The sequence below is a fragment of the Neovison vison genome, chromosome 4, assembly GCF_020171115.1.
Source record: "Neovison vison isolate M4711 chromosome 4, ASM_NN_V1, whole genome shotgun sequence".
In the NCBI taxonomy this organism is placed as follows: Eukaryota; Metazoa; Chordata; class Mammalia; order Carnivora; family Mustelidae; genus Neogale; species Neogale vison.
The window spans coordinates 142776484-142801774 of NC_058094.1; the positions used below are offsets into that span (position 1 = coordinate 142776484).

At 45.6% G+C, this 25291-nt stretch overlaps 1 protein-coding gene across 2 annotated transcripts in view; it reads right to left on the bottom strand.

Annotated features, from left to right (window-relative positions):
• Positions 1 to 25291, bottom strand: part of CDHR3 (cadherin related family member 3) — an 80620-nt gene that overhangs the window by 43191 nt on the left and 12138 nt on the right. The window contains exons 1-3 of one of the 2 annotated variants that reach the window (XM_044244518.1): positions 14165 to 14281; positions 4996 to 5198; positions 394 to 559 (exon numbers count right to left, since the gene is read on the bottom strand). In XM_044244518.1, the coding sequence (XP_044100453.1) occupies positions 394 to 559; positions 4996 to 5198; positions 14165 to 14210 (415 nt within the window). In that variant the 5' untranslated portion in view covers positions 14211 to 14281. Of the gene's footprint in view, positions 1 to 393; positions 560 to 4995; positions 5199 to 14164; positions 14282 to 25291 lie in introns of those variants that run through there. The other variant, XM_044244519.1, reaches the window with a different exon arrangement.

Here is a 25291-nt window from a genome sequence, read left to right on the forward strand (position 1 = left end):
CCATGCTGCAGCACACCCCAGTCCATGGGGAGAATAAACAGGTCAGTCATTGGCCACAGCACACAATGACCACACATGAGCCTCTGATGCCTGGGCCCTGCTTCCTCCAGAATGACCCACTCGAGGGCTCTGAGCCTTAATATCCCCCCACCCCCACCAAGGACTGAAAGAGGTGCAAGAAAAACCAGAGGTGAGGGGCTTTGTACGTTGTTGGGCATCATTTTGGGGAGTCCTGTCCTGGAGGACATTTCATTTATTCCCTGCTCATTAAGCAGCTGCCTGTTCCAGGCAAACAGCTGCTTGTTTACTTACTTTTCTGTTTTGCTCTGTCCCCCAGGGTCCCCCCCGCGATGCCACCGTCTGGGCTGCACGGCACAGCCCAGTGAATCTTACCTTGTGCCAAGTTGCCTTGAAACTGAGGCGGCTCGTTCACATCTGTTACCTGGACAGTCAGAATCTGAAGGTCAGTGACACCAACATCATCCTTAACATAAATCTGCAAATCAAATATGTTTGGTCCCGTTTCAAAGTCTAGTTGTTCCTTCCCCGTGGTGACAACCTAAAAGCAAAGGCAGAATTCTTCGTAACCGGGTGAAACGAGATCTGTTTCGTACGCATGCATTTTGCAAAGGGATGTTACTAGGAGGGAAGCAAACAGCATTCTGGAAAACATCTCTCCCCCACCACCAGAGGAACCGGTTGTTTTGCCTTCGTCCTTCCAACCCAAGCCCCTGAGATTTCTACCAAAGGGACTCCTGCAACGTGAAGCTGCTTTTCAGAGGAAAGAAAAATATTTAGGCGGCATCCTGGTTCCATTGACTGGCGATGGAAAGCCAGGAGTTAAAACCCAGTCACTACTTGGGGTAGGCATCTAGACGAGTCCCTTAGCCACCCTGAAGATGGTTGGACTTTCTGGTCTTTAAGAATAAGCCACTGCACTTTCCTGGGATTGTTGTGAAGTCACATCTTGACTCGGCACCCCATGCTAATTTTCCCAAGGCCACATCTGTGAATAAACAAGGGAAGGATACATCTGCTGAAATAAGGAACAATACACACTTACATCAACAGCCGGTTCAGGGTTTTAGTGCGTTTCCACACATTCTCCCACTGGTGGAAACTTGTTCCCTGCACTCTAAGTGTTTTTGGAGCTGTGGGAGGGACACTAAGAACGAGGGCCAGAGAAATATCACCGGAATCATCAGCAGGAACCCAGCTAGTCCACAATGTGAGGGTCCTCCTGAGGCCAGCTGGAGGCCAACTTGTGACCTCTCAGACCTACAAGCATGCTTCTGCCACCAGCTTAGACCACGGAGAGCCCCTGGCCTTTTGGGACCTCAAGGGCTAAATTTCATAAATGTCTTAATTATGCTTATAGAGATTTTTGTTTACTAAAACGCCTGGGGCCAGGCAGGTGTTCATTCTCCTGTCGTTAGGCGAGCACTTAGCTCCCATCTCACTGTCGTGACTGACAGTGTGACCTGATGGGTGTGACCTTGAGAAAGTCCTTTACCTTTCCCTGATTTTGTTTCCATGTGATTATAATTAAGCAAATACTCCTTGCCCCAGTAAAACAGCTGAAGCGTAACACAGGGGATTATAACAAAACGCTAGATCAGGATACAGGTGCAAAGTTCATTGTGAGCTCTGTGTAGTCAAGGAAGACTTCATGGAAGAGGCTGTGCATGATCTCGATTGGTTGAGAGAAGAAAACCACAAATGGGAATGAGTGCATGCGGCGGAGGGAGAAAGTGTAGAGGAGGGTTGAGAGAGGAAATGACGTAGTCTCATCGCTACCTGTGAGCAGGGTCAGCCTGGGACCCACATACCTAGAGATGACCTGTCTCCATGCTTGACGTGTGACAGGCGAGACCTCTCCGTGCCTCAGTCCCCCCCCACAACGTGTACATAATAGTAGTACACTGTGTTGTGGGGCTATCATGGGGATTAAATAAATGAATTCCCAAAATGTTTAGGGGGGATTCCTTGTATATGGTCAAAGCACCATAAATAAGAGTTGTTATCATTAGCCTCATTATTATTAACCCCCCTTACCTTCCCTGCACCCCGAGACGTCCCAGCAGCTGTGTTTAACAGAGAGGACTGGCTCCTGGCATGAGTCAGAGGTCACCCTCAGAAAGCCTAGTACAACAGAGTCCCAAGGCCAACAGTGACCAGACCTCTGGGCCAGAAACCCAAAAACCTTGTCGCTAGCCTTCTCCTGCAGAATGTCAAGTTGACCCATGGGAGAGTCAAGTTCCACCTTGGGGATGGCACTGACCCATTCTGTAGGCCTCAGAAGCCACTCTTGTGAGCATTTTGGGTTGGAGAATAGGATCTTTCTTGTGGGGGTGGGGATAGTTGATGCTGTTGGGTGATTTCTGGGGAGAAGCAGTCAATGCTTCGGGACCCATGAACGTGTGGCCCTTCCTAGTTACTGACATAGCACCCAGGAGGGCACCGGGCCTACGACAATACACTGGACACTAGAGCCAACATCAGCTGAGGTGCTAAGAAAGTCACCATTTCTAGAGGTCAGACACAGGATGGAATTCTTCCTTGATTGTCAGCCCTTTTGGAATCATATCAAACTTGGAAAGGATGGGTCCTTTTACCTGACCGGGGGGCTCACCAACCAGCAACAGAAGCGCAGCGCAACACGGAAGAAAGAGCCTAGGATTGGCCATCACAAGACCTGAGTTAAGTATTTCATCTGTTATGGTTACGTGATCGTGGACACACCAGCCAACCCTGCCATCTCTCTGTGATCTTAGTTTGAAAATAGAAATAAATCCTTTGCAATGGTGGTAACGTCAGTGTCAGTAGTGACAATCCAGAGGTCACTACTGGATTATGTTTCCATGTGATTATAATCAGGCAAATACTCCTTGCCCCAGTTAAACATAACTGGGGTCATAAACAGAGGTTACATAATCCAGAGAATGCGCGGTGGGACCACTGCACAGTTGCCATCATCACCATCAAAGGCAATAGACTTCTAGAGCCTAAGGGTGAGGGTTCTCAAGGGAGAACCACCCCAATGCGGGTCAGCTGCTGAACAGATAATCAAACTGTGGTCTATCCTTATGGAGGAATATGACTCAGCCATGAAAAGGAAGGAAGAGCTGACCCAGGCTAAAAGGAAACTAGCCAGTCACTAACGACCACATACAATATGAATCCATTTATAGACGACATCCAAGATAGGCAAATCCATAAGGCAGAAAGGAGATCCGGGGGTGCAGGGACTGGGGGAAACAGGATAAGCATTCTAAAGCTAGATGGTGGTGATGGGGCACCTGGGGGGCTCAGTGGGTTAAGCCTCTACCTTCTGCTCAGGTCATGATCCCAGGGTCCTGGGATCCCGCTCTCTGCTCAGCAGGGAGCCTGCTTCCCCCTCTCTCTGCCTGCCTCTCTGCCTACTTGTGATCTTTCAGTCAAATTAATAAATAAAATCTTAAAAAAAAATAAAACTAGATGGTGGTGATGGTCTGTGAATGCAGTAAAAACCACCAAATTGTACATTTTCAATGGGCGAGTTGCATGCTGTACGAATTATATCATTTCCAAAAATAGGCAGAGGTCTAAAGTCAGACTGCCCGGGCTCCAGGTTCAGCTCCGCCCCCGAAGCGCTGTGCTACCCAGTGCAGTTATTTAATGAATTTTGCTTCAGTTTCCTCCACGTGTGAAAAGGGGATAGGAACAGCAATAAAGTTATCAGCTTGTTTGGATATTACAAGAGGAAACACACGTGAAGCGTGCGCCACGGTGTCCAGCATATACGCCATGCCACACGAGTGCAAGCCGTGGGCGGGGCTTCTAGGACCAGGTGCACAGCAGCTGTGGAAGACGAGCCAGATGTCCAGGGCCAGGGAGAGAGAGGAGATGAGTCGCAGAATCAGCCTCTGGGGCTGGGGCCTCTACACCGGATGCTGAATGTGCACACTGTATGCACCGAAGAACCTGCTTCCCCACCCCCCACCCCTCCGCCAGGGTGCTGAGAGTACTGTCTTCCTGAGCTCTGTCTGCAGGTCACGGGTTCTCCAGGTCTGCCCTGGGGTCCAGACATGCATGCTTTTTAAGAGCTCCCCTCGGGACTCTCATGATCAGCTGTGTTTAGGAACACCTAACCTCAAGGAGGCAACCGAGACTCGACCAAGCAGGCTGAGCCCACAGGGTCCCACCAGTTCCCCAGGGTAATGGCAGGCAGGACTCATGTCAGGGCTAATGATAACCGCCAGAGGTCTCTAAGCAGATGGAGGGAAGGGCAGGGGTTGGGGGTGAGGGGTTCAGACATCAGGATCCTAAAGGCGTTCCTGAAAAGGCCTCCGAAAGTACCGATAGAAAACACGCAGATAGATTTGTCCTACCTAAGGAGGAGCGCCGACTTTGGAAAAGACTTAAATGACAAACTAGGAAAGAGAGCAGAGTGTAACAGCTCCTGAATGTGAATGATGGGGTCTGAATTATCCAAGAGGAAACATTCACACAGCACAGCTGGGCTTTCAGGCTTGTATTTTTATGAAGGGTGTGTTCTTCCATATTAAATAAGTCTCCTCATAGATTTCCTTCTGGACACATCACAGAATACGAGAAGAGCAGAATCAACAGACACAAGTTCATCAGGGCCTGGCTTTGGAGGAGATGAATCCCCACGCTATGCCCCCCAAAGGATTTAGATAGTCTGCACACGCCTAACAGATAACATCCCGCGAGGGCAGATGGCCATGAGAAACAGGACTTTTATTTGTAACAATTTGTAATAATTTGAGCATATTGCCTATCACACTGGATTAAATGCAGAAAGAAGGTCCAAAGTATTTAGGGGCCTCTCTCAAAGAGAGATCTCGGATGCCCCAGACGGGCCTGCTAGGTCCTAGCAGAGGAGGGAGTGAGCCCGGGAAAGAGAAGGAACAGGTCCACCATCTAGAATCCATCCATCCTCATCTTCAGGACCCATCTCTGTGGACAACTCCCCCAGGGCCATGTGCTTGCCTCAAAGTCGGTGCCTGACAGCCAGTTCACTTTGAAGGCCTCAGTGAGGGGGCTCGTGTTGATGATCAGGGGCCACCCTGGGATCACAGGAGACAGCGAGGCTGATAAGTTCACAGAAAACTTGTGCACTGGCGTCTCAGGTGGAGAATTTTCAGCCACGGTGCTTGTAGCCGGCAAGTGGACAAGGTGTAGCGCTTCTCTCCCTGTGGGTTTAAAAAGGATGCAAAATGGCATGAATGCAAAGCCTTGTGCTGGGAACAAGGACTGAACAGCTTGGTCTGTGGCTTCAACCTGTAGCCCGGGGCACTGATGGAACCTGGTCACTCCCCAAGAGCAGACACTCTTGCCAAGGACTGGAAATGGAAATACAAGATCTTTTAGAAAGCAAGAAAATGACCACCACCAAACAACCATGAAATCTGCTTCTGTCATTCTGTAAAGAAAGCTGCTGCTTTCCTCGTCTGCCTGTGACCCTTCTCTTTTCTCACAGCCTTTGTGAAGAGCTTGGGAAAGAGGAACGTGATGCCTCAGGGGGCAGACCTCCCCCAAGGCCAGCCATGACACACTGTCTTACAAGGACCAGGGAGTTTATGGGAGTTTCTTTTCCTTGTCTGTGTCAGCGTCTGATTCAGAGATCATCAAAACTGAGTGTGCATGACCGCCAAGCTCCAAAATCATGGTAGACCTCCCCGCATCCATAACTAATCTCAAGGACAATTGTTTGTCATTCTAGGTTTGAGGGGTGGTTGTCATGATGCTTAAGACCCATCAGTACATCTTGATTGACAGATTAACTCCCATTTCACAGGGAAGGAAATGAGAGAGACTCAGGGAAGGCATGCGTGTTGCCTTGGGCTGTGTCTCAGCCAGAGTTTTACAATCTAAGAGAAAGGATGTTTCTTCCAGGAAAGCCTTGGGATTTTCTTCAGTCTCCTTGATCCTCTGCAAGATTTTGCAGGTATGGAAGAGAGCGCCAGGTCCTGTTCTTTCATGTTTCCATAGTGATGGTTACTCTCAGGAGGGGGTGTGTGTGTGTGAAAAGTGTCCCCCCTCCAAAAATATAATCCATGTTCACTCAGAATCTCCGAATCTTCTTTATTGGAAAATAGAGTCTTTGCAAACGAATTGGTTAAGAGGCAGCCATTCTGGATCGGGGTGGGCCCTAACCCACCAAATGGCATCCTTCTAAGAGGAGGAAAGGGCACCAAGACACACACAGGAGGCAGAAAGCCATGTTATGATAGAGACAGAAGATGGACTGATGCAGCTAGAAAACAAGGACCAGCAAGCAACCACTGAAAGCTAGGAAGTCCATGGAGAACAGACATCCCTCAGAGTTTCTAGAAGGAACCAATCCTGCGAGCACCTTGACGTCAGACCTCGGATCTCCTGAACTATGAGAGAACACATTCCTGTTACTCACAGCCAGCCAGTGTGTGGTTTATTATGGCCACTCTAGGAAATCAAAGTCAAAAAACCATTTATCGGGACACCTGGGTGGCTCAGTTCATTAAGCGGCTGCCTTCAGCTCAGGTCATGATCCCAGCATCCTAGGATCAAGTCCCACATTGGGCTCCTTGTTCCGTAGGGAGCCTGCTTCTCCCTCTGCCACTCTGTCTGCCTGTGCTCACTCTCTCTCTCTCTCTCTAAAAAAAAAACAAAAAACAAAAAACACACACACATTTATCCATTGTTCCAAGTAAGCACACAATGTAAAATCCTTTCTCTCATTTACTCCCTAAAATAATCCTCTCAGAGATGAGTATTAGTGGCACCATTTTGCAGATAAGAAAACAGAGCTGAATAATAATAAGTAAAAAACCAAAATTTATACTGAAGCCCTACTTTAAGAAGTAAAGCCAGCTTTCTGATCTTGGCCCCCATAACCCTTGAGGACAAGCCACTTGGAATGAGAGGAAGGTTCTGGGGACAGGAAAACGATCTGTCCTACCAAAAAGCGTAGAACTTCTGGGAATAAATGAGCCATGAGGAAGTGCTAGCTTTTGTCAGAGAATGTTTTTATTCAGACTTGGGGGAAAGGATGCAGAGAAGTAGATGGCCATGTAGGAAAAGTTGAAATACAAACACATTGGTACAAGCTTTCAAAAAATCTAAAATCATTTTAGTTTAGAGACTAAAGTTCATTATGCATAAGTTATTTTTGCTCCTCGAATGTTCCTGTTTTGTGGACACAGACAGAGCAAGGGCTCAGAAATAACAAAGCAACTGAGGTTTAGGGTGACACTGATGGGAATAGATTTTTTAAAAATCTATTAAAATTGACTTTAATATTATAGCATTCTCGTGGTAAAAATTGGGAGCCAAATAATAAGCTATTTCAAGGCAAAAAAAGAAAGAAAGAAAGAAAGAAAGAAAGAAAGTTCCCCCAAATAGTTTTTTTTTTTAAAGATTTTATTTATTCATTTGATAGAGATCACAAGTAGGTAGAGAGTCAGGCAGGGAGAGAGGAGGAAGCAGGCTCCCTACTGAGCAGAGAGCCTGAGGCGGGGCTCAATCCCAGGACCCTGGAATGACCTGAGCCAAGGCAGAGGCTTTAACCCACTGAGCCACCCAGGTGCCCCACCCCCAAAATAGTTTCCTTAAATGAGCAAATTAATCAGTTGCTTTGGTGCTTGGGGTTTTTTTTAGACATCATTCCCTCAACGCCCTCTCATCCGGCGGCCGGAAGTCACCAGGCCCCCTGAGCTGTTCACCATACTGTTTCCTCTCTGTTCAGCAAGACAGGGATGGTCATAAGCAAAGTGGAAGGTTGGTAATTTCAAGGAAACCCCCACCTTCTCTTGTCCCCTCCCACTCACCCCAGTGACTCGGGCCCCTCCCGTCAAGGAGGAAGGAAGACTCCGCTCATATTTAAACAAAGATAGAGCTCACTGGGTTTTTCTCAAGAATCGCCTGCGGTTAGGTATGTGCCCAGCCCAGATGAACGGACCCAAACAAGTAACCACTTGCCTTTACTGAGCACCTTTTTGCCAGGCTTTGTGCAGCTCTGCTGCCTGATCTCAGCCGTTCTCAACACAAGCCCGTGGTGCAAGTGTCACTGTCACCGTTCCACGTGCCTGAGGTGGCACAGCGAGGGGCCATGGGAGGCCTGGCTCGCAGCATCCGGGGCTTCCCGCTAACAGGTGGCACATGCCTACTACAGACAGTCTGTCGCATGCCTGTCAGGTGACCACACACGCATTACGTTTCATGGTTATTCTACGACCCGGTGACATGGTAGCCAGATGGTGCCGGGGTCTGGTACGACATTGGCCCCTCCACCCAGATGTTTGGTCATGCTGATGCAATCTGGGGGAGGCTGTCTGGGGGAACAAGATAAGGGATCGTGCTGCAGTATCAGCTTGACATGGGCTTGGTGGGGGGAGGGGGCTTGGTGAGAGGCTTTCCGCAGCCTTGCCCTGAGCCATGGCCACCAGCTTGGCTGCGTCTCCTTCAATGAACTGAGAAGGCTAGATACACTGTGCTCTTCAAATATCCCCTGCCAATCGCTCCTAGTTTGCTCTGCTGAGAGTGTGTTTATAGATCTTGTTGTGTTCATTTTAACTTCGATAAGCCCTGGTTTCTGGAAACTCATTCCGTGAAAGAAGCAACCTTCCCATCCAAGGCATCTGACTCCAAGGACGGGCTCTTTGCATGGCTCCACACATTATGGAACTTTCCATAGTCCTTCTTGAATGGCCTTTTTTTTTTTTCGTGGCAGAATGAGAGAGATATGTTGAGGGCAGGAGTGGGTCTATTTGTGCCCGTCAAGCACTTTGTGTTGGGGACTGCCTGTTTCATGTAATGGCTAAAGCCCGCTGTATCCTTGGATATGTCCTTTCTTTGGGCATTCTTTTCTCTCTCGCTCTATTTTCCTGTTTTGTTTTTTAAGTAGGCTTGGGGGCTTGAACTTACAACACTGAGATCAAGGCCTGAGCTGAGATCAAGAATTAGATGCTTAGCCGACTGAGCCATCCGTGCAGCCCTCTGCTCACATTCTTGCTGGAGATATTCTGTGCTTCAGCCTGTGGCGTCCATTCCCAGGGCAAGGTCACATGTGCCGGGGCATGCCACCAAATCCTGAAGACTTCGTGGCAGATCCTCCAAAGACACTGGTAAGAAAGGCGGTCAAGTTGAGATCTCCTGATTCTTAGGTCAACAACAAGCTCCTCCAGCCCTTTGGTTATTACAAAAAGTAGTAGGAGCAGCATTAATAGCCATAGTAATAATAACAACTGGTGCCTAGGGTCCATGCCCCCAAAAAAGAGCATTTAATAAGACACAAAACTCACCAAATGTACAAACCATTCATTATATAATCGGTTTAAGGAATGTGCCCAAAGGTGCTCAGCTGATCAGGGGCAGACAGAAGGTTAGAAGCCAGGGAATGGCTCTAAGACACTACACACACTTGCCTTCCAAGGCTGGTCTTCCGAAATTTCTCCGGTGGTCTGAGGGCTAGAGACCAAGAAGGAGGCTTTAATGGAGTTTGACTTACACATGCATCTTAATTAAGGATCAAATTAGAATTGCTTGAAGCGTACACTTTGAAAAAGAAAGAGCACGCAGAAGATTTATTATCAGTCACTGAGCCCACTGAAATGTCTTCCTTGCTGTAAAGATCTGGGGACATGACGTGTTCACTTGTTTCCAAATGAGCAAAATCATCACCTTGCCAGAAATGGACGCACAAGGCCTCCACAGCCTCAGTTGTGGGAGCAGAAGCCGGCCAGCCGGGACCTCTGTCACCAAAGCGGTGGTGGGGTTTAGGAAACATGGGTGCTGTCGCCCTCTCCCCCACCCAGGCCTGCAGCGGCTCTTACAGTGTGACTTCAATACACAGAGCCGTCCTCGCCCAACACTGTCGCTCCATAAAGACCTTTTCATTCTCTCCAGAAACTACGGAAAATGGTAGTGAGAGAGATTGGGGAGTGTTGGGAAAAGAGCACAGGACTGGCAACTAGAGCTCTTGCTTCAAGGTGGACTCTGCCACCGCTTGACTGTGTGACCTTAGGCTGGTCCTTTAACTTCTCTGGGGCCCTCTGTCAGCTCTGTCCCTCAGGGCTGTGGTGCCACACCACCAGTGCCCATGAAACAGAGCTTAACTGCTCAAGAAGGCACCTAGGACCCGAAGGGAAAGCTTACACGTCTACAGTTTATTACAGAGAAAGGAGGTGGGTTCGTATGCCCCACAGGTGAGGGCTGCCTCCTAGGACCTTGGGACTGAAGAGGCCACCAGCCTCCATCATCGTCTTTTCTTTCGGGGCCATAACAGAATGCACTCACTCAGATCAGAAACCATCGATGTAGCCTCGAAACCAGGGAGCCCAAAATAGAGCCTCGGCTGGACATTTTTATATTCTGCTGGTCATGTAAGCACCATCTCGTTACATAACTGGCCTCAGCAGCAGAGCCTTCCAAGCCAGGTGCAAATCATCAATCTCACCGTTATCCACGAACAAGCTTACAAGCCCCTACAAACCGTGCGTGGCAAAACTCCCTGGACCCAGGGCTCCAAAGAAGCACACCTCATCAGTGTCCTTCTGGCCTTGACCCTAAGTCTGTTCTGGGCAGGAACTTTATTTTAGCAAAGCAACTCAGGCTAGTTCCGGGCCACTAGAATTCACTCTCCCAGCACAGATACCATATCCTGAACACGTATATACTCGATAAACCATAAAACATTATAGAATGTGGTTTCATTACTTGCAGTGCCTTCTCCTACTTTTAGTTTACATGATACCTACATCACCGGATGGGACGCTCACCTGCGTCCTTTGGGAGGACCGATCCATGCCAGGCAAGGCTAATGGCGGGGAGCTCATAGGAGGACGCAGAAGGGAAGGCGGTGACTTTACTTGCGATTCTGTACGTTACCCTGGGTCACAAGTAGCAGGAGAAAGATGTGTTTGTCTTGGAGCAGTAGTCTGCCTTGGAGCTGGAGAGGGGAAGACAGCCAGATTGCCACAGAAAGGGGGTGGGAGGAAAGCCGAGAAGAGGGACACCTTTTGTCCTTCTGATGTCAACTCTGAACAGGAAAAGTGACATCATCGGAAAAGTAGAAACCTTTTGCAATGTTCACTGGACCACTCCCCCCACCCCCAGTACAGTATTAATCAGCCAACAAGATTTTCTGGAGATGGACTCCATCTTCCTGACTTTTCAAATGAAGGGAGCCTGAATAAGGAAGGGTTGCTCCTAGCTCCTCAAAGAGCTTGAGACACTGAGTCTTGGGCCTCTTTTTGATTTCCCGACATTGCCTCGCAGGGGCCCAGGCGCGATGGCAGGCTTGGGGGAGGAGTTCTTCCTACAGAGACACGAGTTAGCCTCCTACCCGATGCTCGGCTAGGAAAACTCAAACCAATGAGGTTTGTACCTTTCTGGGGCTCACATGGATGTTCTAGGTACTGGGGAACCCTTCTCTCATTAAACACTCTGGCATTTTTTTATTTCCAAGAGAGTGATACAAAAGTTAGTTCCTTGGAGGAACTTTCCCAACAATGTAGACAACTTCAGGATGTGGTGGATTTAAACACAGCAAGGAGTCCTCGCTAAGCCCTCCAGCTTTGCGAATGATGCTCGCTCCTTCAGAACCGATGGAACCAGAAGACTGTTTTAACCCAACTCTCCCACTGCTGTGCTTGGGAGGGTTTGTCTAGTTTATGTTCTCCTGGGGCCTTCCCGTGTAAGCCATGGGGGGAATGGGACACTGCAGCATCCGCAAAGTCCTGAAGAGAAATGGTTTCATTTCTCTCATCTTCATAGGAGGTGGGAAGGACAGAAGCTAATTTAAACGCCGACATGAGATGTAAATTTCTGCATTTGGAAGGGTCTCAATAAATATGAAAAAAAAAAAGAAGACCCCAAAAGGGATGATGATCAATGAAACCAACAAATATTTATTGGGTCCCATATATGTGTGTGGAATGCGGGGACCCCAGAGCAATACGAGAAGCAAAACCTGTGACTGTGGGGCCCACATTCTCCTCATGGAAACATGACAGATGAATTCTATAACCCATGCTGCCTGTTCTTGAGCACTTATTCTGTGTTGGGCACTGTAACCAAACCTTGGCATACATTCCACGTATAGGCAAGAGGAGCGCCAAGGGTGTGGTGGGAAGACTACCCACCGGGAGTTGGGGCAATCCGGGAAGGCTCCATGGAGGAGGTGGGGCTTGACTTGGTTGTTGAGGGGTGTAGAGGACTTAGAGCAAATGAGAGGAAAGAGGACAGTTTGTTTGAGATTATTATGGTGATGCCTGCTTCCAACAGCCTTAAGGCAGCTACCAGTGTGGCTGCCTGCCCCTCCCCTTCATGCCATGGAACTCTGGTGTTGGAGAGCCAGGATGAGAATCATGTTCCCAGACTCACAAAAAAAGATGAGAGGGAAACAGCCTGCATCACAGCAGACCTTCAACAAACCAGGATTTGCCCCCATGGAAGCAAAAGCAGGGTACAGTGCATGGTCTTTTGGAGACGGAGGGATGGGAGTGTGGTTTTGACAAGGAATTTCAGATCTGCTTGCAAACCTTTGTGATCTGTCCCTTTCACACACACGTCTGATGATTAAGTTCCAAATGATAATGTTCAGCGTGAGACACTGGGTTCTTCCTAACCTCACTCTTCCCCCAGTGGCGACAAATGTCACCTCTTAACTCAAATGATCATAGTCCAAAAAGCCTATAATTCCCGGAAAATCTCAAGTGTTTGCTTAAGGGAGAGTCTGAGCTGCTTGAGACGCGGCCTCACATCCCCAGCTCCACTTGCCCTCTGCCAGGAAGAGAAGCCCAAGATTAAAAAGGGTTCAGTAGTAAGAAACCCAGTCATTTACTTATGTTATAAACAGGTCAAAGGGGAAAATTAAGTGGTTATTTCCATAAATCTGGAAAAAACATTTGATTTAAAAATCTACTGTGATTCAGAAATAAATGCCTGAAAAAAAAAATTATCTCCTTAACATATAAACCATTTCCGTTTCACACCAAAGGTTGACATCATGCTTAATGGAGAATAAGACAAGAGTGTACATTCTTATCATTATTCAACAACAGCCTGAAAGTATGGGCCTGGTAGTTAGATAAGAGAAAGAAATACAAGACAGAAAAATAGGCAAGGAGAAGTATAAATGTTGATTATTTTCAAACGTGGGAAATGCATGAAAGTCACCTGGAAAACCATGACAAATAATAAGAAAAGGCATTAGGAGGCATTCATCCATTGTATGATAATCAATGAAAACAGATAAGGGAAGAAAAGATGTTATTCACAAATATGGAAAAAGAAAAATAATTGAAGAAAGAACTAGAAATAAATGTAATCAGAATGTGCAAGATCTCTGTGAAGGAAATCTTAAACTACTCCAGAGGGAAACAAAGACTTGAACAAGTATCTAGAACTGTCAAACAGGAAGGCTCAACGTCCTACGTAATAATCACTAACATTTACTAAGCATTTACCATGTACCTCTTCCAAGTGTGTTACTATATAACTCATCAAATATGTAAATTACCCCAAACTAATCTGAAAATTTAGCATGATTGAATTCCATACATTATGCATATACTACCTATTCAAAAATAAGATTGAATTTAAAAAGCTCAATTTCCATAATCCAACCTGACGACATTAAAAGGATCACCCAAGATTCTCCAAACTCTTGAATAAGGAAGCGGGAGTACAAGACGCTCTAGCGTGAATCCAGTTCTTCAATCAGAAGATGTTTTCTTTGCTCAAGACTGAGACAAGAGCCCCTTGATACCTCGGTTTTCCCATAGGATACTTGCCAACTTCCGGTTGCCTCCAGAAGGCTCCAGAGAAAAGCCAGAGTCTCCACAAAGACTGGCTTGACATACACACAAAGCTCTGCTGTGAAACTCATTTTCCCAACCTTACATCTTGGAAGGACGTCTGGCACAGGCCAGCAGGCAAGGAGAAAAAGTGAAGTCTGCGAGACCCGAGACTAGACTGTGGCTTCGTTCGGCGCCCCTCTTCCCCAGGGCAGCCCCACCCCAGCCTCCGAGAGCTCCCTGTTCCCGCATCATCTCATTCACCAGTGCCGATGAGCCCACCGTTGAAGAAGACCGCCCAGAGGCCATTTCCTCTTTGGGGACGTTATCGCTCAGTGACAGTAACTGGACCGAGGGAGGTGGCAACATGGCGTCCCTACCTGACATGGCCCCCAGGAGACCCAGGAGAAAAACTGCTCCCTGCATCTTGGAGAGTTCACGTCTGTAGGCCCTTCCAGCATATTATCCAGCAGCAGAGTCCCGCCCAACACGCAGACTTTATTCCGGATGCCACTCATCTGCAGCTCCTGGCTTTGTTGCCATGTGAGAAATCAAACAGAGGCTTTGCTGGTAACTCAGGGAGACTCCAAACACCTCGGGACTGTTTGTTCTTTGATTACCTGCTTCTGTGACCTCATGGTACCCAAAAGGCCAACCAGCCAGCCCTGGTGAGCTCACAGAGCCATTCTTAAAAGTCCACAAGAGCAAAGAAAGCAGAGGCCCGGAGATGGTGGTAAAAGACATAAGCATCTATGTCCGCGATGGTCCCCACCGCCCTGGAGCGAGGCGTCTCATCATTCCCAGAGGCCAGGGCTGTGTGGGAATTTTTCTGCTGCCCTGAATTAAGGATCAGGGCTCAGAGTTGGGACCAGACCCCTCCTCAAGGCAGACTAGCTGTGATAGACCCTTGCCCATCACCACCGGCCCTCTAGCCTTCAGTGAAGTCTGTGGCTTTAAGATGACTGAGGTAGTGAGGCTTCTGCCCAGTGGGGAGTGATGTGGCCCCAGGCTGGGCCCCTAGGCCTGGTGAGTGAGACACAGCTGGGCTGGGGTCCAGCCTCTGCTCAGAGCAGGAGCAATGGCGGCACAGAGGGAGGTGGGGAGTGGATATTAGCTGACATAGCAGAAGGAAGTCAGACTTGGACCCTCCCTCCTGCTCCTCACACTCGAGAACTGCCTGCTGCATGAGGGGTGCCCAGGAGCCCAAGGCTGGTGGCAGGAGTGGGGGCACCCCACCAGTGAACCAGTACTTGGCACTCAGAGATCACCACTGGCCAGTTAGTCGGTCTGAGCCAGAGGAAGGTCCATCGAGAGAGACAGCCATGAGTGCCCACTAGGTGGACACACCAGTCGCTTCCCCTCTGCCTCCTCCCTGTCCTTCTGCTCCGTGACAGAGGGGAGGCCTGACCACACCCCACGTCCAGGCCCCAGGCTCTCCGAGTCCCAGCTCCCGCCGCACGAGCCTTGAAATGAGACTTTGGTCCAGTATGAGATGGAAGCAAAAGTAAAACTGGCCTCCTCCTCGCCACAGCATCCAAACCTTCGTCAAGCCCCTTCCAGCCTCCACTGTACCACCTGAGGCCCCCTTTCCCCATTTTGCCGTGTGACCGTGGGCAAATTACCTAACCTTCCAGAATCTGAGTTCTGCTTCTATAAATCCAGGAGGATAACGCCAGTCATGCCGAATTCTTGCAAGCAGCAATAAGATAACAAAGAGAAAGAAACCGGCCCTTGGATATGCTCTGGCGATACTATTTTTTCCTAGTAGGACATCTCTAGGGCCACGGCAAAGGCGAAAAGCTAGGAGGTCCTCCCTAAACGCGGGCTGGAAACACAAGAATAAATAGTTGCCAAGTTACCAATTCTCACCTCTCAGTTTTTCCTGTCATATTAGTTACTGTAAATAATCCATTTCATTATGCCTAATTAAAGTTGAAGTGATGGCTCAGATTAAGTTATGGAAAACGTCAGAATAATTAAGGCTTTGAATTAAAGAAATTCACATCTGTTTAATTTTCAGCCTGACTGCACAGAGTTCCTCATGCTGCCATTTTCACCAGGATACGGAGAACCTCCACTTAACTTCCCCCTTTCCGGCCTGGGGATCGTAAGGGTCACGTTTTGGAATTTGTTGTGGGTTTGTTCTCCTGTAATTACAGCTTCTGTTCTTAGCGCTGAGGTAGTTTCTTCCATTATGATGTTCTGTGGTCCCTGCGTCCGCTCCCCTCTTCTTCTCGAAGCACGTGGTCCTGGCACAAGGGACCCAGCTGGACCAGTCATGTGAGGTGGGACGCTGAGGTCCCCTGGATCTCCTGTTCTTGACTGTGGGCATTCTGAGTCCTCCCGGTCCCACAGGGGTTGCAGCCAGGTGAGATGAAAAAGAGTGACCTGAAGAAAGCTGGGACCTTTGGGACAGGCACCCCTCCAGCTGCCCATGAAAGACCTGGGGAGCCTTCTCCCACATTGTGTCCGGCCACGAGTGGCTCAGGTCCTTCGAGTATTTAAAGCAACTTTTCTGGGACCCAGCTACTGCAAGTGTCTAATTTGCCAGCAAAGATGTTGTGCTCCGAAGATTTGTTGACTTAGAATTTGGAACACGCTTTCTTACAGATGAGTTGTTCACAGTCCAGAAATCCTTGTGTAAGCTGGGATGCGCTGGAAATGCTATAGACTTGAGATGCAGCAGAGATTTTTAAACGTTGAGCTTCCTCAGCAGTTCTACCAACACTGGGGGGCCGGCCAGGGACCCCGGCCACCTTTATATCATTGGGCAAGTTCTGTCCATGATTCTCATTCATCCAGTCCTGGAACTATGGCCTTCCAGAATACAAGCTCGGATACATGGCACCCAGGCTGCACAGTCCCAGCACCTCTGCATGGCAGGTCCCCCTTAGGAAGAGAGTCCTCAAGGCCAGTACCACACTCCCAGCGATGGTGGCCATGCTGATGGCCTGCAGCTCCTTGTAGGAGTGGACACCCGCCTTCCCGTGTCTTCCATGTGGTTCAGCGTATCCGCAGGCACATCTTCTTTCAAACCACACTCTCTCAATTCTCTCATTGTCAGTGTCCAGCCAGTCTCAACAAGATTTTCCAAGCCAGAGAAGCTCTTCTCTTTCATTGCTTCCCAGTTGCATTGCATGTCACCTCGTGCCAGATGCATAACCAGAGAAGTTGTGAATTCCTGAAATTGCTTTATACTCCCTTGCCCTGTGCTATCCTCTCCCCTGTCCCAAACACCCATCCTGGGAGAGCCCCTCGGCTTTTTGGGAAGGGAAGAAAGTGCCACAGCCTTCCTCATTTCCGGAACACCAGCAGCACTCACTCCTGGCCCTGAAGAGCATGGGAGGGATTCCTCTGAGGCAGAAGCCCTGTGGAAGGGGAAGAAGAATTTCCCTCTACCCTTCTAAGCTCTTGGCTGAGACCCCGGTAATAAAGGACAGAGTGACAAGAGAAAAACAAACAGAACTTTATTAATGTATATATTTCATGGATACACGGGAGATAACTGGGGGAAAATGAATAACTCCCCAAGGGGGCTCAGAATTCAGGATTAAATATCTTAATAAGAAAGGGGAAGGGAGATGTTCATGATCTTAGGGGAAGGAAATTGATTTTTCAGCAAGATGAATGGGCCCTTAAAAGAACAGATGAGAGGTATGATAGTTTGTGACCTACTTTGTCTGGTGTGGGGTTGACTTCTAAACTCCTCTCCTGTGATAAGAGCCAATCTTATGTGGTTGATGGCCCTCCCCGCGAGAAGATTTAGGACAATTGAGTTTCTTTGGAGGATCTGTCTTCAGGGAGATGAGGAGAATTTGAAGAAAGCCTCTCCCTGTATTTGCTGTTTTTCAAGCTCAACTCAACATGATCAGTCTGCCAAGGCTGCATTTCCTGGAGCAGCACATCCTGACCTCTTACCGTCCCATTTTGGGATGCCATCACCTGCCACCCTGTAGCCCGCAGGACCCACTGGCAGGGCCCCTGCCCTAACTCTAGTGGTGGAGGAGTCAATGAGCTTGACTTCCCTTAGCTTAGCCCTACTTGGCTCTAAGGAACAGAATACTGGTCAACACGGGCTAGGCTCCGCCCTCACCTCCAAGAAACTCCAGATTATTCTTATTTTCTATAACAGCATGACTGATATGTGCAAATCAGTGGTTTTTTAAGTATATTCACAGAGTTGTGCGACTATTGCCATAATGAATTTAAGGACACTTCCATCCCCCTTCCCGCCCCTTAGCACTCAATGCTCCATGTTTCCCCAGCTCCATTCCTCCACTGCCCCAGCAATCACTGATCCGCGTTCTGCCTCTATAGGCTTTCCTGTTCCAGATGTTTCATAACAATGGAATCATACCTTATGTGGCCTTTCTGAAGACTTCTTTCATTTCACAAAATGTTTTCAAGATTCATCCCTGTTGTAGCATGAATCTTTACTTCATTCCTTACCATTGCTGAATCGTATTCCATGGTATGGATATCCCACATTTAATTTGTCCATTCATCAGCAACGGACATTTTGGGTTTTTTCCCCTACATTTTGGCTATTGTGAATAGTGCTTTCAACATTCCTGTATAAACTTTTGCAGGGACATATATTCTCCTTACTCTTTGATATATACCCAGGAGTGTAACTGGTGGGTCATATGGTAACTCTACCACATCATTCTCTCCTTCCCAGCCCCCTGTGGTTGGTTTTTACATATTTATGGGGGCCTCTGACAGGGAAGGGGGCCTCATAGTTTCTTCAGCCATTCCATGCTTGAACCTGGGGATCCTAGGCTGGTTGGCATGTGGAGCACATTCCCATCATCTCAGAAGGGCCCTGGGTGGCTCAGTTGATCATGATGTTGATCATGATGTGGGGGCTGAGTGGGGGCAGAATTACAGCAAGGCCCCCGATGGTGAAGGACTTCACTGGCACAGCCCTTGGCTCTGGCATTCATAAGGAAGGTGGCACATCTAGCGGCCATCTTGGTTTTGTCAGCTGCCAGATCATTCTGTGAATACACTGAGAGCCACTGAATTATATACTTTAAATGGACAGATGGTATGGTATGTGGATTCTATCTTAATAAAACTGTTAAAAAAAAAAAAAACCAGTACACAATGCAACCATTCCATTTCTAAGTATTTACCCAAAGGAAATGAGAACGTATGTCTGTCCACCCAAAGACTTGCCCATAAATGTGCAAAGCAGCTTTATTCATAGCAACCACAAGCTAGAAATAGCCCAAATATTCATTAGCTGGCAAATGCATAAACAATTGTGGTATATCACAATTTCACAAACAGAATACAGCTCGGGGGCAGGGGATGGCGGGGAGGAATGAATGATACAGTCAACATGGATAAATCTCAAAATCATGCTCAGCGAAAGAAGTCAGACACAGAGAGAGAGAACGTACTGTTCAATTTCATTTATATAAAATTCTAGAAAATGCAAACCAATCTAAGTGTCAAACGACAGATCAATGATCACACAGGGCCGAAGATGAAGGGAGGGGTTAACTGCAAAGGGACAGGAACACTTACCTGGAGGTAGTAAAAATGTTCTGTGTCTTGATCGTGGTGGTGTTTTCACAGGCACACAGTTGTCAAAACTCATCAAGTTGTACACTTTTAATGCACACAGTCCATTTTACATAATAGATTACATAAATGTATTTACATGTACTACATAAATATATTTACATAAATATACCTAAACAAACATTTTAAGAGTGCACTGTAAACTGTAAAGCATAGGATGTTTATTTGCCAGGGGCAGTATGAACCCCCTGGGGCCTTTGGTAAAGTCAACTACTTCCCACCCCATAATCACTTTATATGTAAAATTAAGAGTATTTCAAATACTCTCCCAAACTTTTCTGTTGACCCTTTGTGAGCATTTATTGAAAACCTTCTATGTGTAAGGCCCTATGCTAACTAGAGGAAGTGCATGAATGAAAAAGCACTTAAGCTAACAAAGTAGCTCCAAGGCTGATATTTTGCCATTTGAGGAAGGAAACAAAATATGCTTTCATGAGTATTTTTCTGGTAGTTCTTTTTTTCCCTTTTTTTAAAAAAAGATTTGATTTATTTCTTAGACAGAGAACATAAGCAACGGGAGCAGCAGACAGAGTGGAGCGGGAAACCAGGATCATGACCTGAGCTAAAGGCAGACACTTAACCAACTGAGCCAGCCAGGCGCTCTGATATGTCTTTTTCTATCTTTTTATTCTCAAACATTCTATGTAAATTTTAGACATGATTTTTTTTCTAAGATTTTACTTTTTAAGTAATACCTACACAAAATGTAGGGCTCAAACCCACAACCCTGAGTTCAAGTCCCATATTCCACTGACTGAGCCAGTCAGTTGCCCCTCAACATGATTCTTGATTAGTAAGTTATATCTTGTTTTTAAAAATTCTATCTAAAATCCCTTTCTTCCAACAAATACTTCTATTTACGTTTATTGGGATAATTAAGACTATTTTCATTCCTACTCTTCTTTTTATTGTCAATCAAGTTTTTCTGGGTTTTTTCACCTTTTTAAATTTTTTTTTTTTTAAAGATTTTATTTATTTATTTATTTGACAGAGAGAAATCACAAGTAGACGGAGAGGCAGGCAGAGAGAGAGGGAAGCAGGCTCCCCGCTGAGCAGAGAGCCCGATGCGGGACTCGATCCCAGGACCCTGAGATCATGACCTGAGCCGAAGGCAGCGGCTCAACCCACTGAGCCACCCAGGCGCCCTCACCTTTTTAAATTTTTTAATAAAAATGAGCAATATTTGGGGCACCTGGATGATGGAGTTGATTAAGCTTCTGATTCTTGATTTTGGCTCAGGTCATGATCTTATGGTCCTGGGATTGAGCCCTGTTCAGTGTATTACAAAACATAATTTTTAAATTAACATATAATGTATTATTTGCCCCAGGGGTACAGGTCTGTGAATCATCAGGCTTACACATTTCATAGCACTCACCATAGCACATATCCTCCCCAATGTCCATAACCCAGCCATCCTATCTCTACCCCCCCAAAACCCAGGAACCCTCAGTTTGTTTCATGAGATTAATAATCTCTTATGTTTGTCTCCCTCCCAATCCCATCTTGTTTCATTTTTTCCCTCCCTAGCCCCTGTGACCCCTGCCCTGCCTCTCAAATTCCTCATATCAGAGACATCATATGATAATTGTCTTTCTCTGATTGACTTATTTCGCTTAGCATCATACCCTCTAGTTCCATCCACCTCCTTCCAAATGGCAAGATTTTGGGTTTTTTGATGGCTGCATAGTATTCCATTGTGTGTGTGTGTGTTTGTGTGTATACACACACCACCTCTTCTTTATCCATTCATCTATTGATGGACATCTAGGTTCTTTCCATAGCTTGGCTATTGTGGACATTGCTGCTATAAACATTTGGGTGCACATGCCCCTTTGGATCACTACATTTGTATCTTTAGGGCAAATACCCAGTAATGTGATTTTTGGGTTCTAGGGTAGCTCTATTTTCAACTTTTTGAGAAACCTCTATGCTCTTTTCCAGAGCAGCTGCACCAGCTTACATTCCCACTAACAGTGTAGAAGGGTTCACTTTTCTCTGCAACCTCACCAAAACCTATCGTTTTCTGACTGTTTAATTTTAGTCATTCTGACTGGTGTGAGGTGGTATCTCACTGTGGTTTTGATTTGTATTTCCCTGATGCTGAGTAATGTTGAGCACTTTTTCATGTGTCTATTAGCCATTAGGATGTTTTCTTTGACGAAATGTCTGTTCCTGTCTTCTGCCCATTTCTTGATTGGATTTTTTGTTCTTTGGGTGTTGAGTTTGACAAGTTCTTTATAGATTTTGGATACTAGCACTTTATCTGATATGTCATTTGCGAATATATTCTCCCATTCTGTCCATTGTCTTTCAGTTTTGCTGACTGTTTCCTTTGCTGTGCATAAGCTTTTGATCTGATGAAGTCCCAAGAGTTCATTTTTGCCCTTACTTCCCTTCCTTTTGGTGATGTTTCTAGGAGGAAGTTGCTGTGACTGAGGTCGAAAAGGTTGCTGCCTGTGTTCTCCTCAAGGATGTGATGGATTCGTGTCTTACATTGAGGTCTTTCATCCATTTTGAGTGTATTTTAATGTGTGGTGAAGGAAATGGTCCAGTTTCATTCTTCGGCATATGGCTGTCCAATTTTCTCAACACCATTTGTTGATGAGAGAGTCTTTTTTTCCATTGGACATTCTTTCCTGCTTTGTCAAAGATTACTTAACTATACAGTTGAGGGTCTATTTCTGGGCTCTCTATTCTGTTCCACTGATCTATGTGTCTGTTTCTGTCCCAGTACCATACTGTCTTGATGATGACAGCTTTATAATAGAGCTTGAAGTCTGGAGTTGTGATGCCACCAACTTTGGTTTTCTTTTTCAACATTCCTCTGGCTATTCAGGATCTTTTCTAGTTTTATATAAATTTTGGGATTATTTGTTCCATTTCTTTGAAAAAAATTGATGGCATTTTGATAGAGATTGTGTTAAATGTGTAGATTACTTGAGGTAGCATGGACATTTTCACAATATTTGTTCTTCTAATCCATGAGCATGGAATGTTTTTCTATTTCTTTGTATCTTCCTCAATTTCTTTCATGAGTACTTTATAGTTTTCTGAGTACAGATTCTTTGCCTCTTTGGTTAGGCTTATTCCTAGGTATCTTACGGTTATGGGTGCAATTGTAAATGGAATCAACTCCTTAATATCTCTTTCTTCTATCTTGATGTTGGTGTATAGAAATGCAACTGATTTCTGTGCATTTTATATCTTGACACTCTACTGAATTTCTGTATGAGTTCTAGCAGTTTTGGAATGGAGTCTTTTGGGTTTTCCACATAAAGTATCATATCATCTGCAAAGAGTGAGTTTGACTTCTTTGCTGATTTGGATGCCTTTTATTTCCTTTTGTTGTCTGATTGCTAAGGCAAGGAATTCTAGTACTATGTTGAATAACAGTGGTGATAGTGGGCATCCCTGCCATGTTCCTGACATTAGGAAAAAAGCTCTCAGATTTTCCCCATTAAGAATTATATTCAGGGCACCTGGGTGGCTCAGTGGGTTAAGCCGCTGCCTTTGGCTCAGGTCATGATCTCAGGGTCCTGGGATCGAGTCCCACATCGGGCTCTCTGCTCAGCAGGGAGCCTGCTTCCATCTCTCTCTCTCTCTGCCTGCCTCTCTGCCTACTTGTGATCTCTCTCTGTCAAATAAACAAATAAAATCTTAAACAAATAAATAAATAAATAAAATCTTAAAAAAAAAAAAGAAGAAGAAGAATGATATTCAATGGGGTGCCTGGGTGGTTCAGTGGGTTAAAACCTCTGCCTTCGGCTCAGGTCATTATCCCAGGGTCCTGGGATTGAGCTCCGCATCGGGCTCTCTGCTCAGCAGGGAGTCTGCTTCCTCTTCTCTCTCTGCCTGCTTCTATGCCTACTTGTGATCTCCTTCTGTCAAATAAATAAATAAAATCTAAAAAACAAAAATAAAACAAAACAAAACAAAAGAATGATATTCACTGTGGGTTTTTCATAGATGACTTTGATGATATTGAGGTATGTACTCTCTATCCCTACACTTTGAAGAGTTTTTATCAAGAAAGGATGCTGTACTTTGTCAAATGCTTTTTCAGCATCTATTGAGAGTATCTTATGATTCTTGTTCTTTCTTTTATGAATGTATTGTATCACATTGATCGATTTGCAGATGTTGAACCAACCTTGCAGCCCAGAAATAAATCTCACTTGGTTGTGGTGAATAATCCTTTTAATGCACTGTTGGATCCTATTGGCTAGTATTTTGGTGAGAATTTTTGCATCCATGTTCATCAAGGATATTGTTCTATAATTCTCCTTTATGATGGGGTTTTTGTTTGGTTTGGGGATCAAGGTAATGCTGGCCTCATAGAATGAATTTGGAAGTTTTCCTTCTGTTTTTGTGTTTTGGAACAGTTTCAGGAGAATAAGTATTAATTCTTCTTTAAGCGTTTGGTAGAATTTCCCTGGGAAGCCATCTGGCCCTGAGCTCTTGTTTGCTGGGAGATTTTTGATGACTGCTTCCATCTCCTTACTGGTTATGGGTCTGATCATGTTTTCTATTTCTTCCTGGTTTAGTTTTGGTAATTTGTATATCTCTAGGAATGCATCCATTTCTTCCAGATTGTCAAATTTGTTGGCACATAGTTGTTCATAATATGTTCATATAATTGTTTGTATTTCTTTGGTGTTGGTTTTGATCTTCCCTCTTTCATTTATAATTTTACTAATTTGGGTCCTTTCTCTTTTCTTTTTGATAAGTCTGACCACTGGTTTATCAATCTTATTAATTCTTTCAAAGAACCAGCTCCTAGTTTCGTTGACCTGTTCTAGTATTCTCCTGGCTTCTATTTCATTGATTTCTGCTCTGATCTTTATTATTTCTCTTCTCCTGCTGGGTTTAGGCTTTCTTTGCTGTTCTTTCTCCAACTCTTTTAGGTGTAGGGTTAGGGGTGTACTTGAGATCTTGGATAAAATGACCTATATTTATTGATTTGGAGGGTGGTTCTCTGTGCCTCCTGGATTTTGATGCTTGTGCCCTTTGCCATCTTATTCTCTACTATAATTTGTTCTAATATATTTTCTGCCTCTCTCTCTCTTCTTCTTCTTCTGGGATCCCAATTATTCTAATTTTTTTTCTTTTTCTTTTTCTTTTTTTTTTTTTTTTTTGTCTTATGGTATCACTTATCTCTCGAATTCTCCACTCGTGGTCCAGTTTCTTTGCTCAGCTTCTTTATTCTCCATCATTCGGTCTTCTATATCACTAATTCTCTCTTCTGCCTCATTCATCCTAACAGTAAGAGCCTCCATTTATGATTTCACCTCATTAATAGCTTTTTTTATTTCAAGTTGGTTAGATTTTAATTCTTTTATTTCTGAAGAAAGGGATATTATTTCTCCAGAAAGGGATTCTCTAATCTCTTCCATGCTTTTTTCAAGGCCAGATAGCACCTTGCTAATGGTCATTCTGAACTCTAGTTCTGACATATTACTAATGTCCATATTGATTAGGTCCCTAGTCATCGGTACTGCCTCTTGTTCTTTTTTTGGGGGGGGTAAGTTTTTCTGCCTTGTCATTTTATCCAGATAAGAATAGAAGAATGAGAGAACAAAATACTAAAAGGGTGGCAAAGACCCCAGAAAAATATACTCTAACCAAATCAGAAGAGACCCGAAACTGGGGGAGAAGAATGGGGGAAGAAATAAATTAATAATAATAATAATATATCTATATTATATATATATATATAATAAGGGTCCTCTAATATATATTAGACTGGTGAATAGAACAGAGCCACCCACTCAATTTTGAGTATATTCTGGTCTCTTAGAAGAAACTACCTCCCAAAATTTTAAAGAAAGAACAACTTACATATGTATATACAAAAGTAAGGGTAAACACAATGAAAGGATGGAATATGACTGTAAAAATGAAAATTTTTAAAA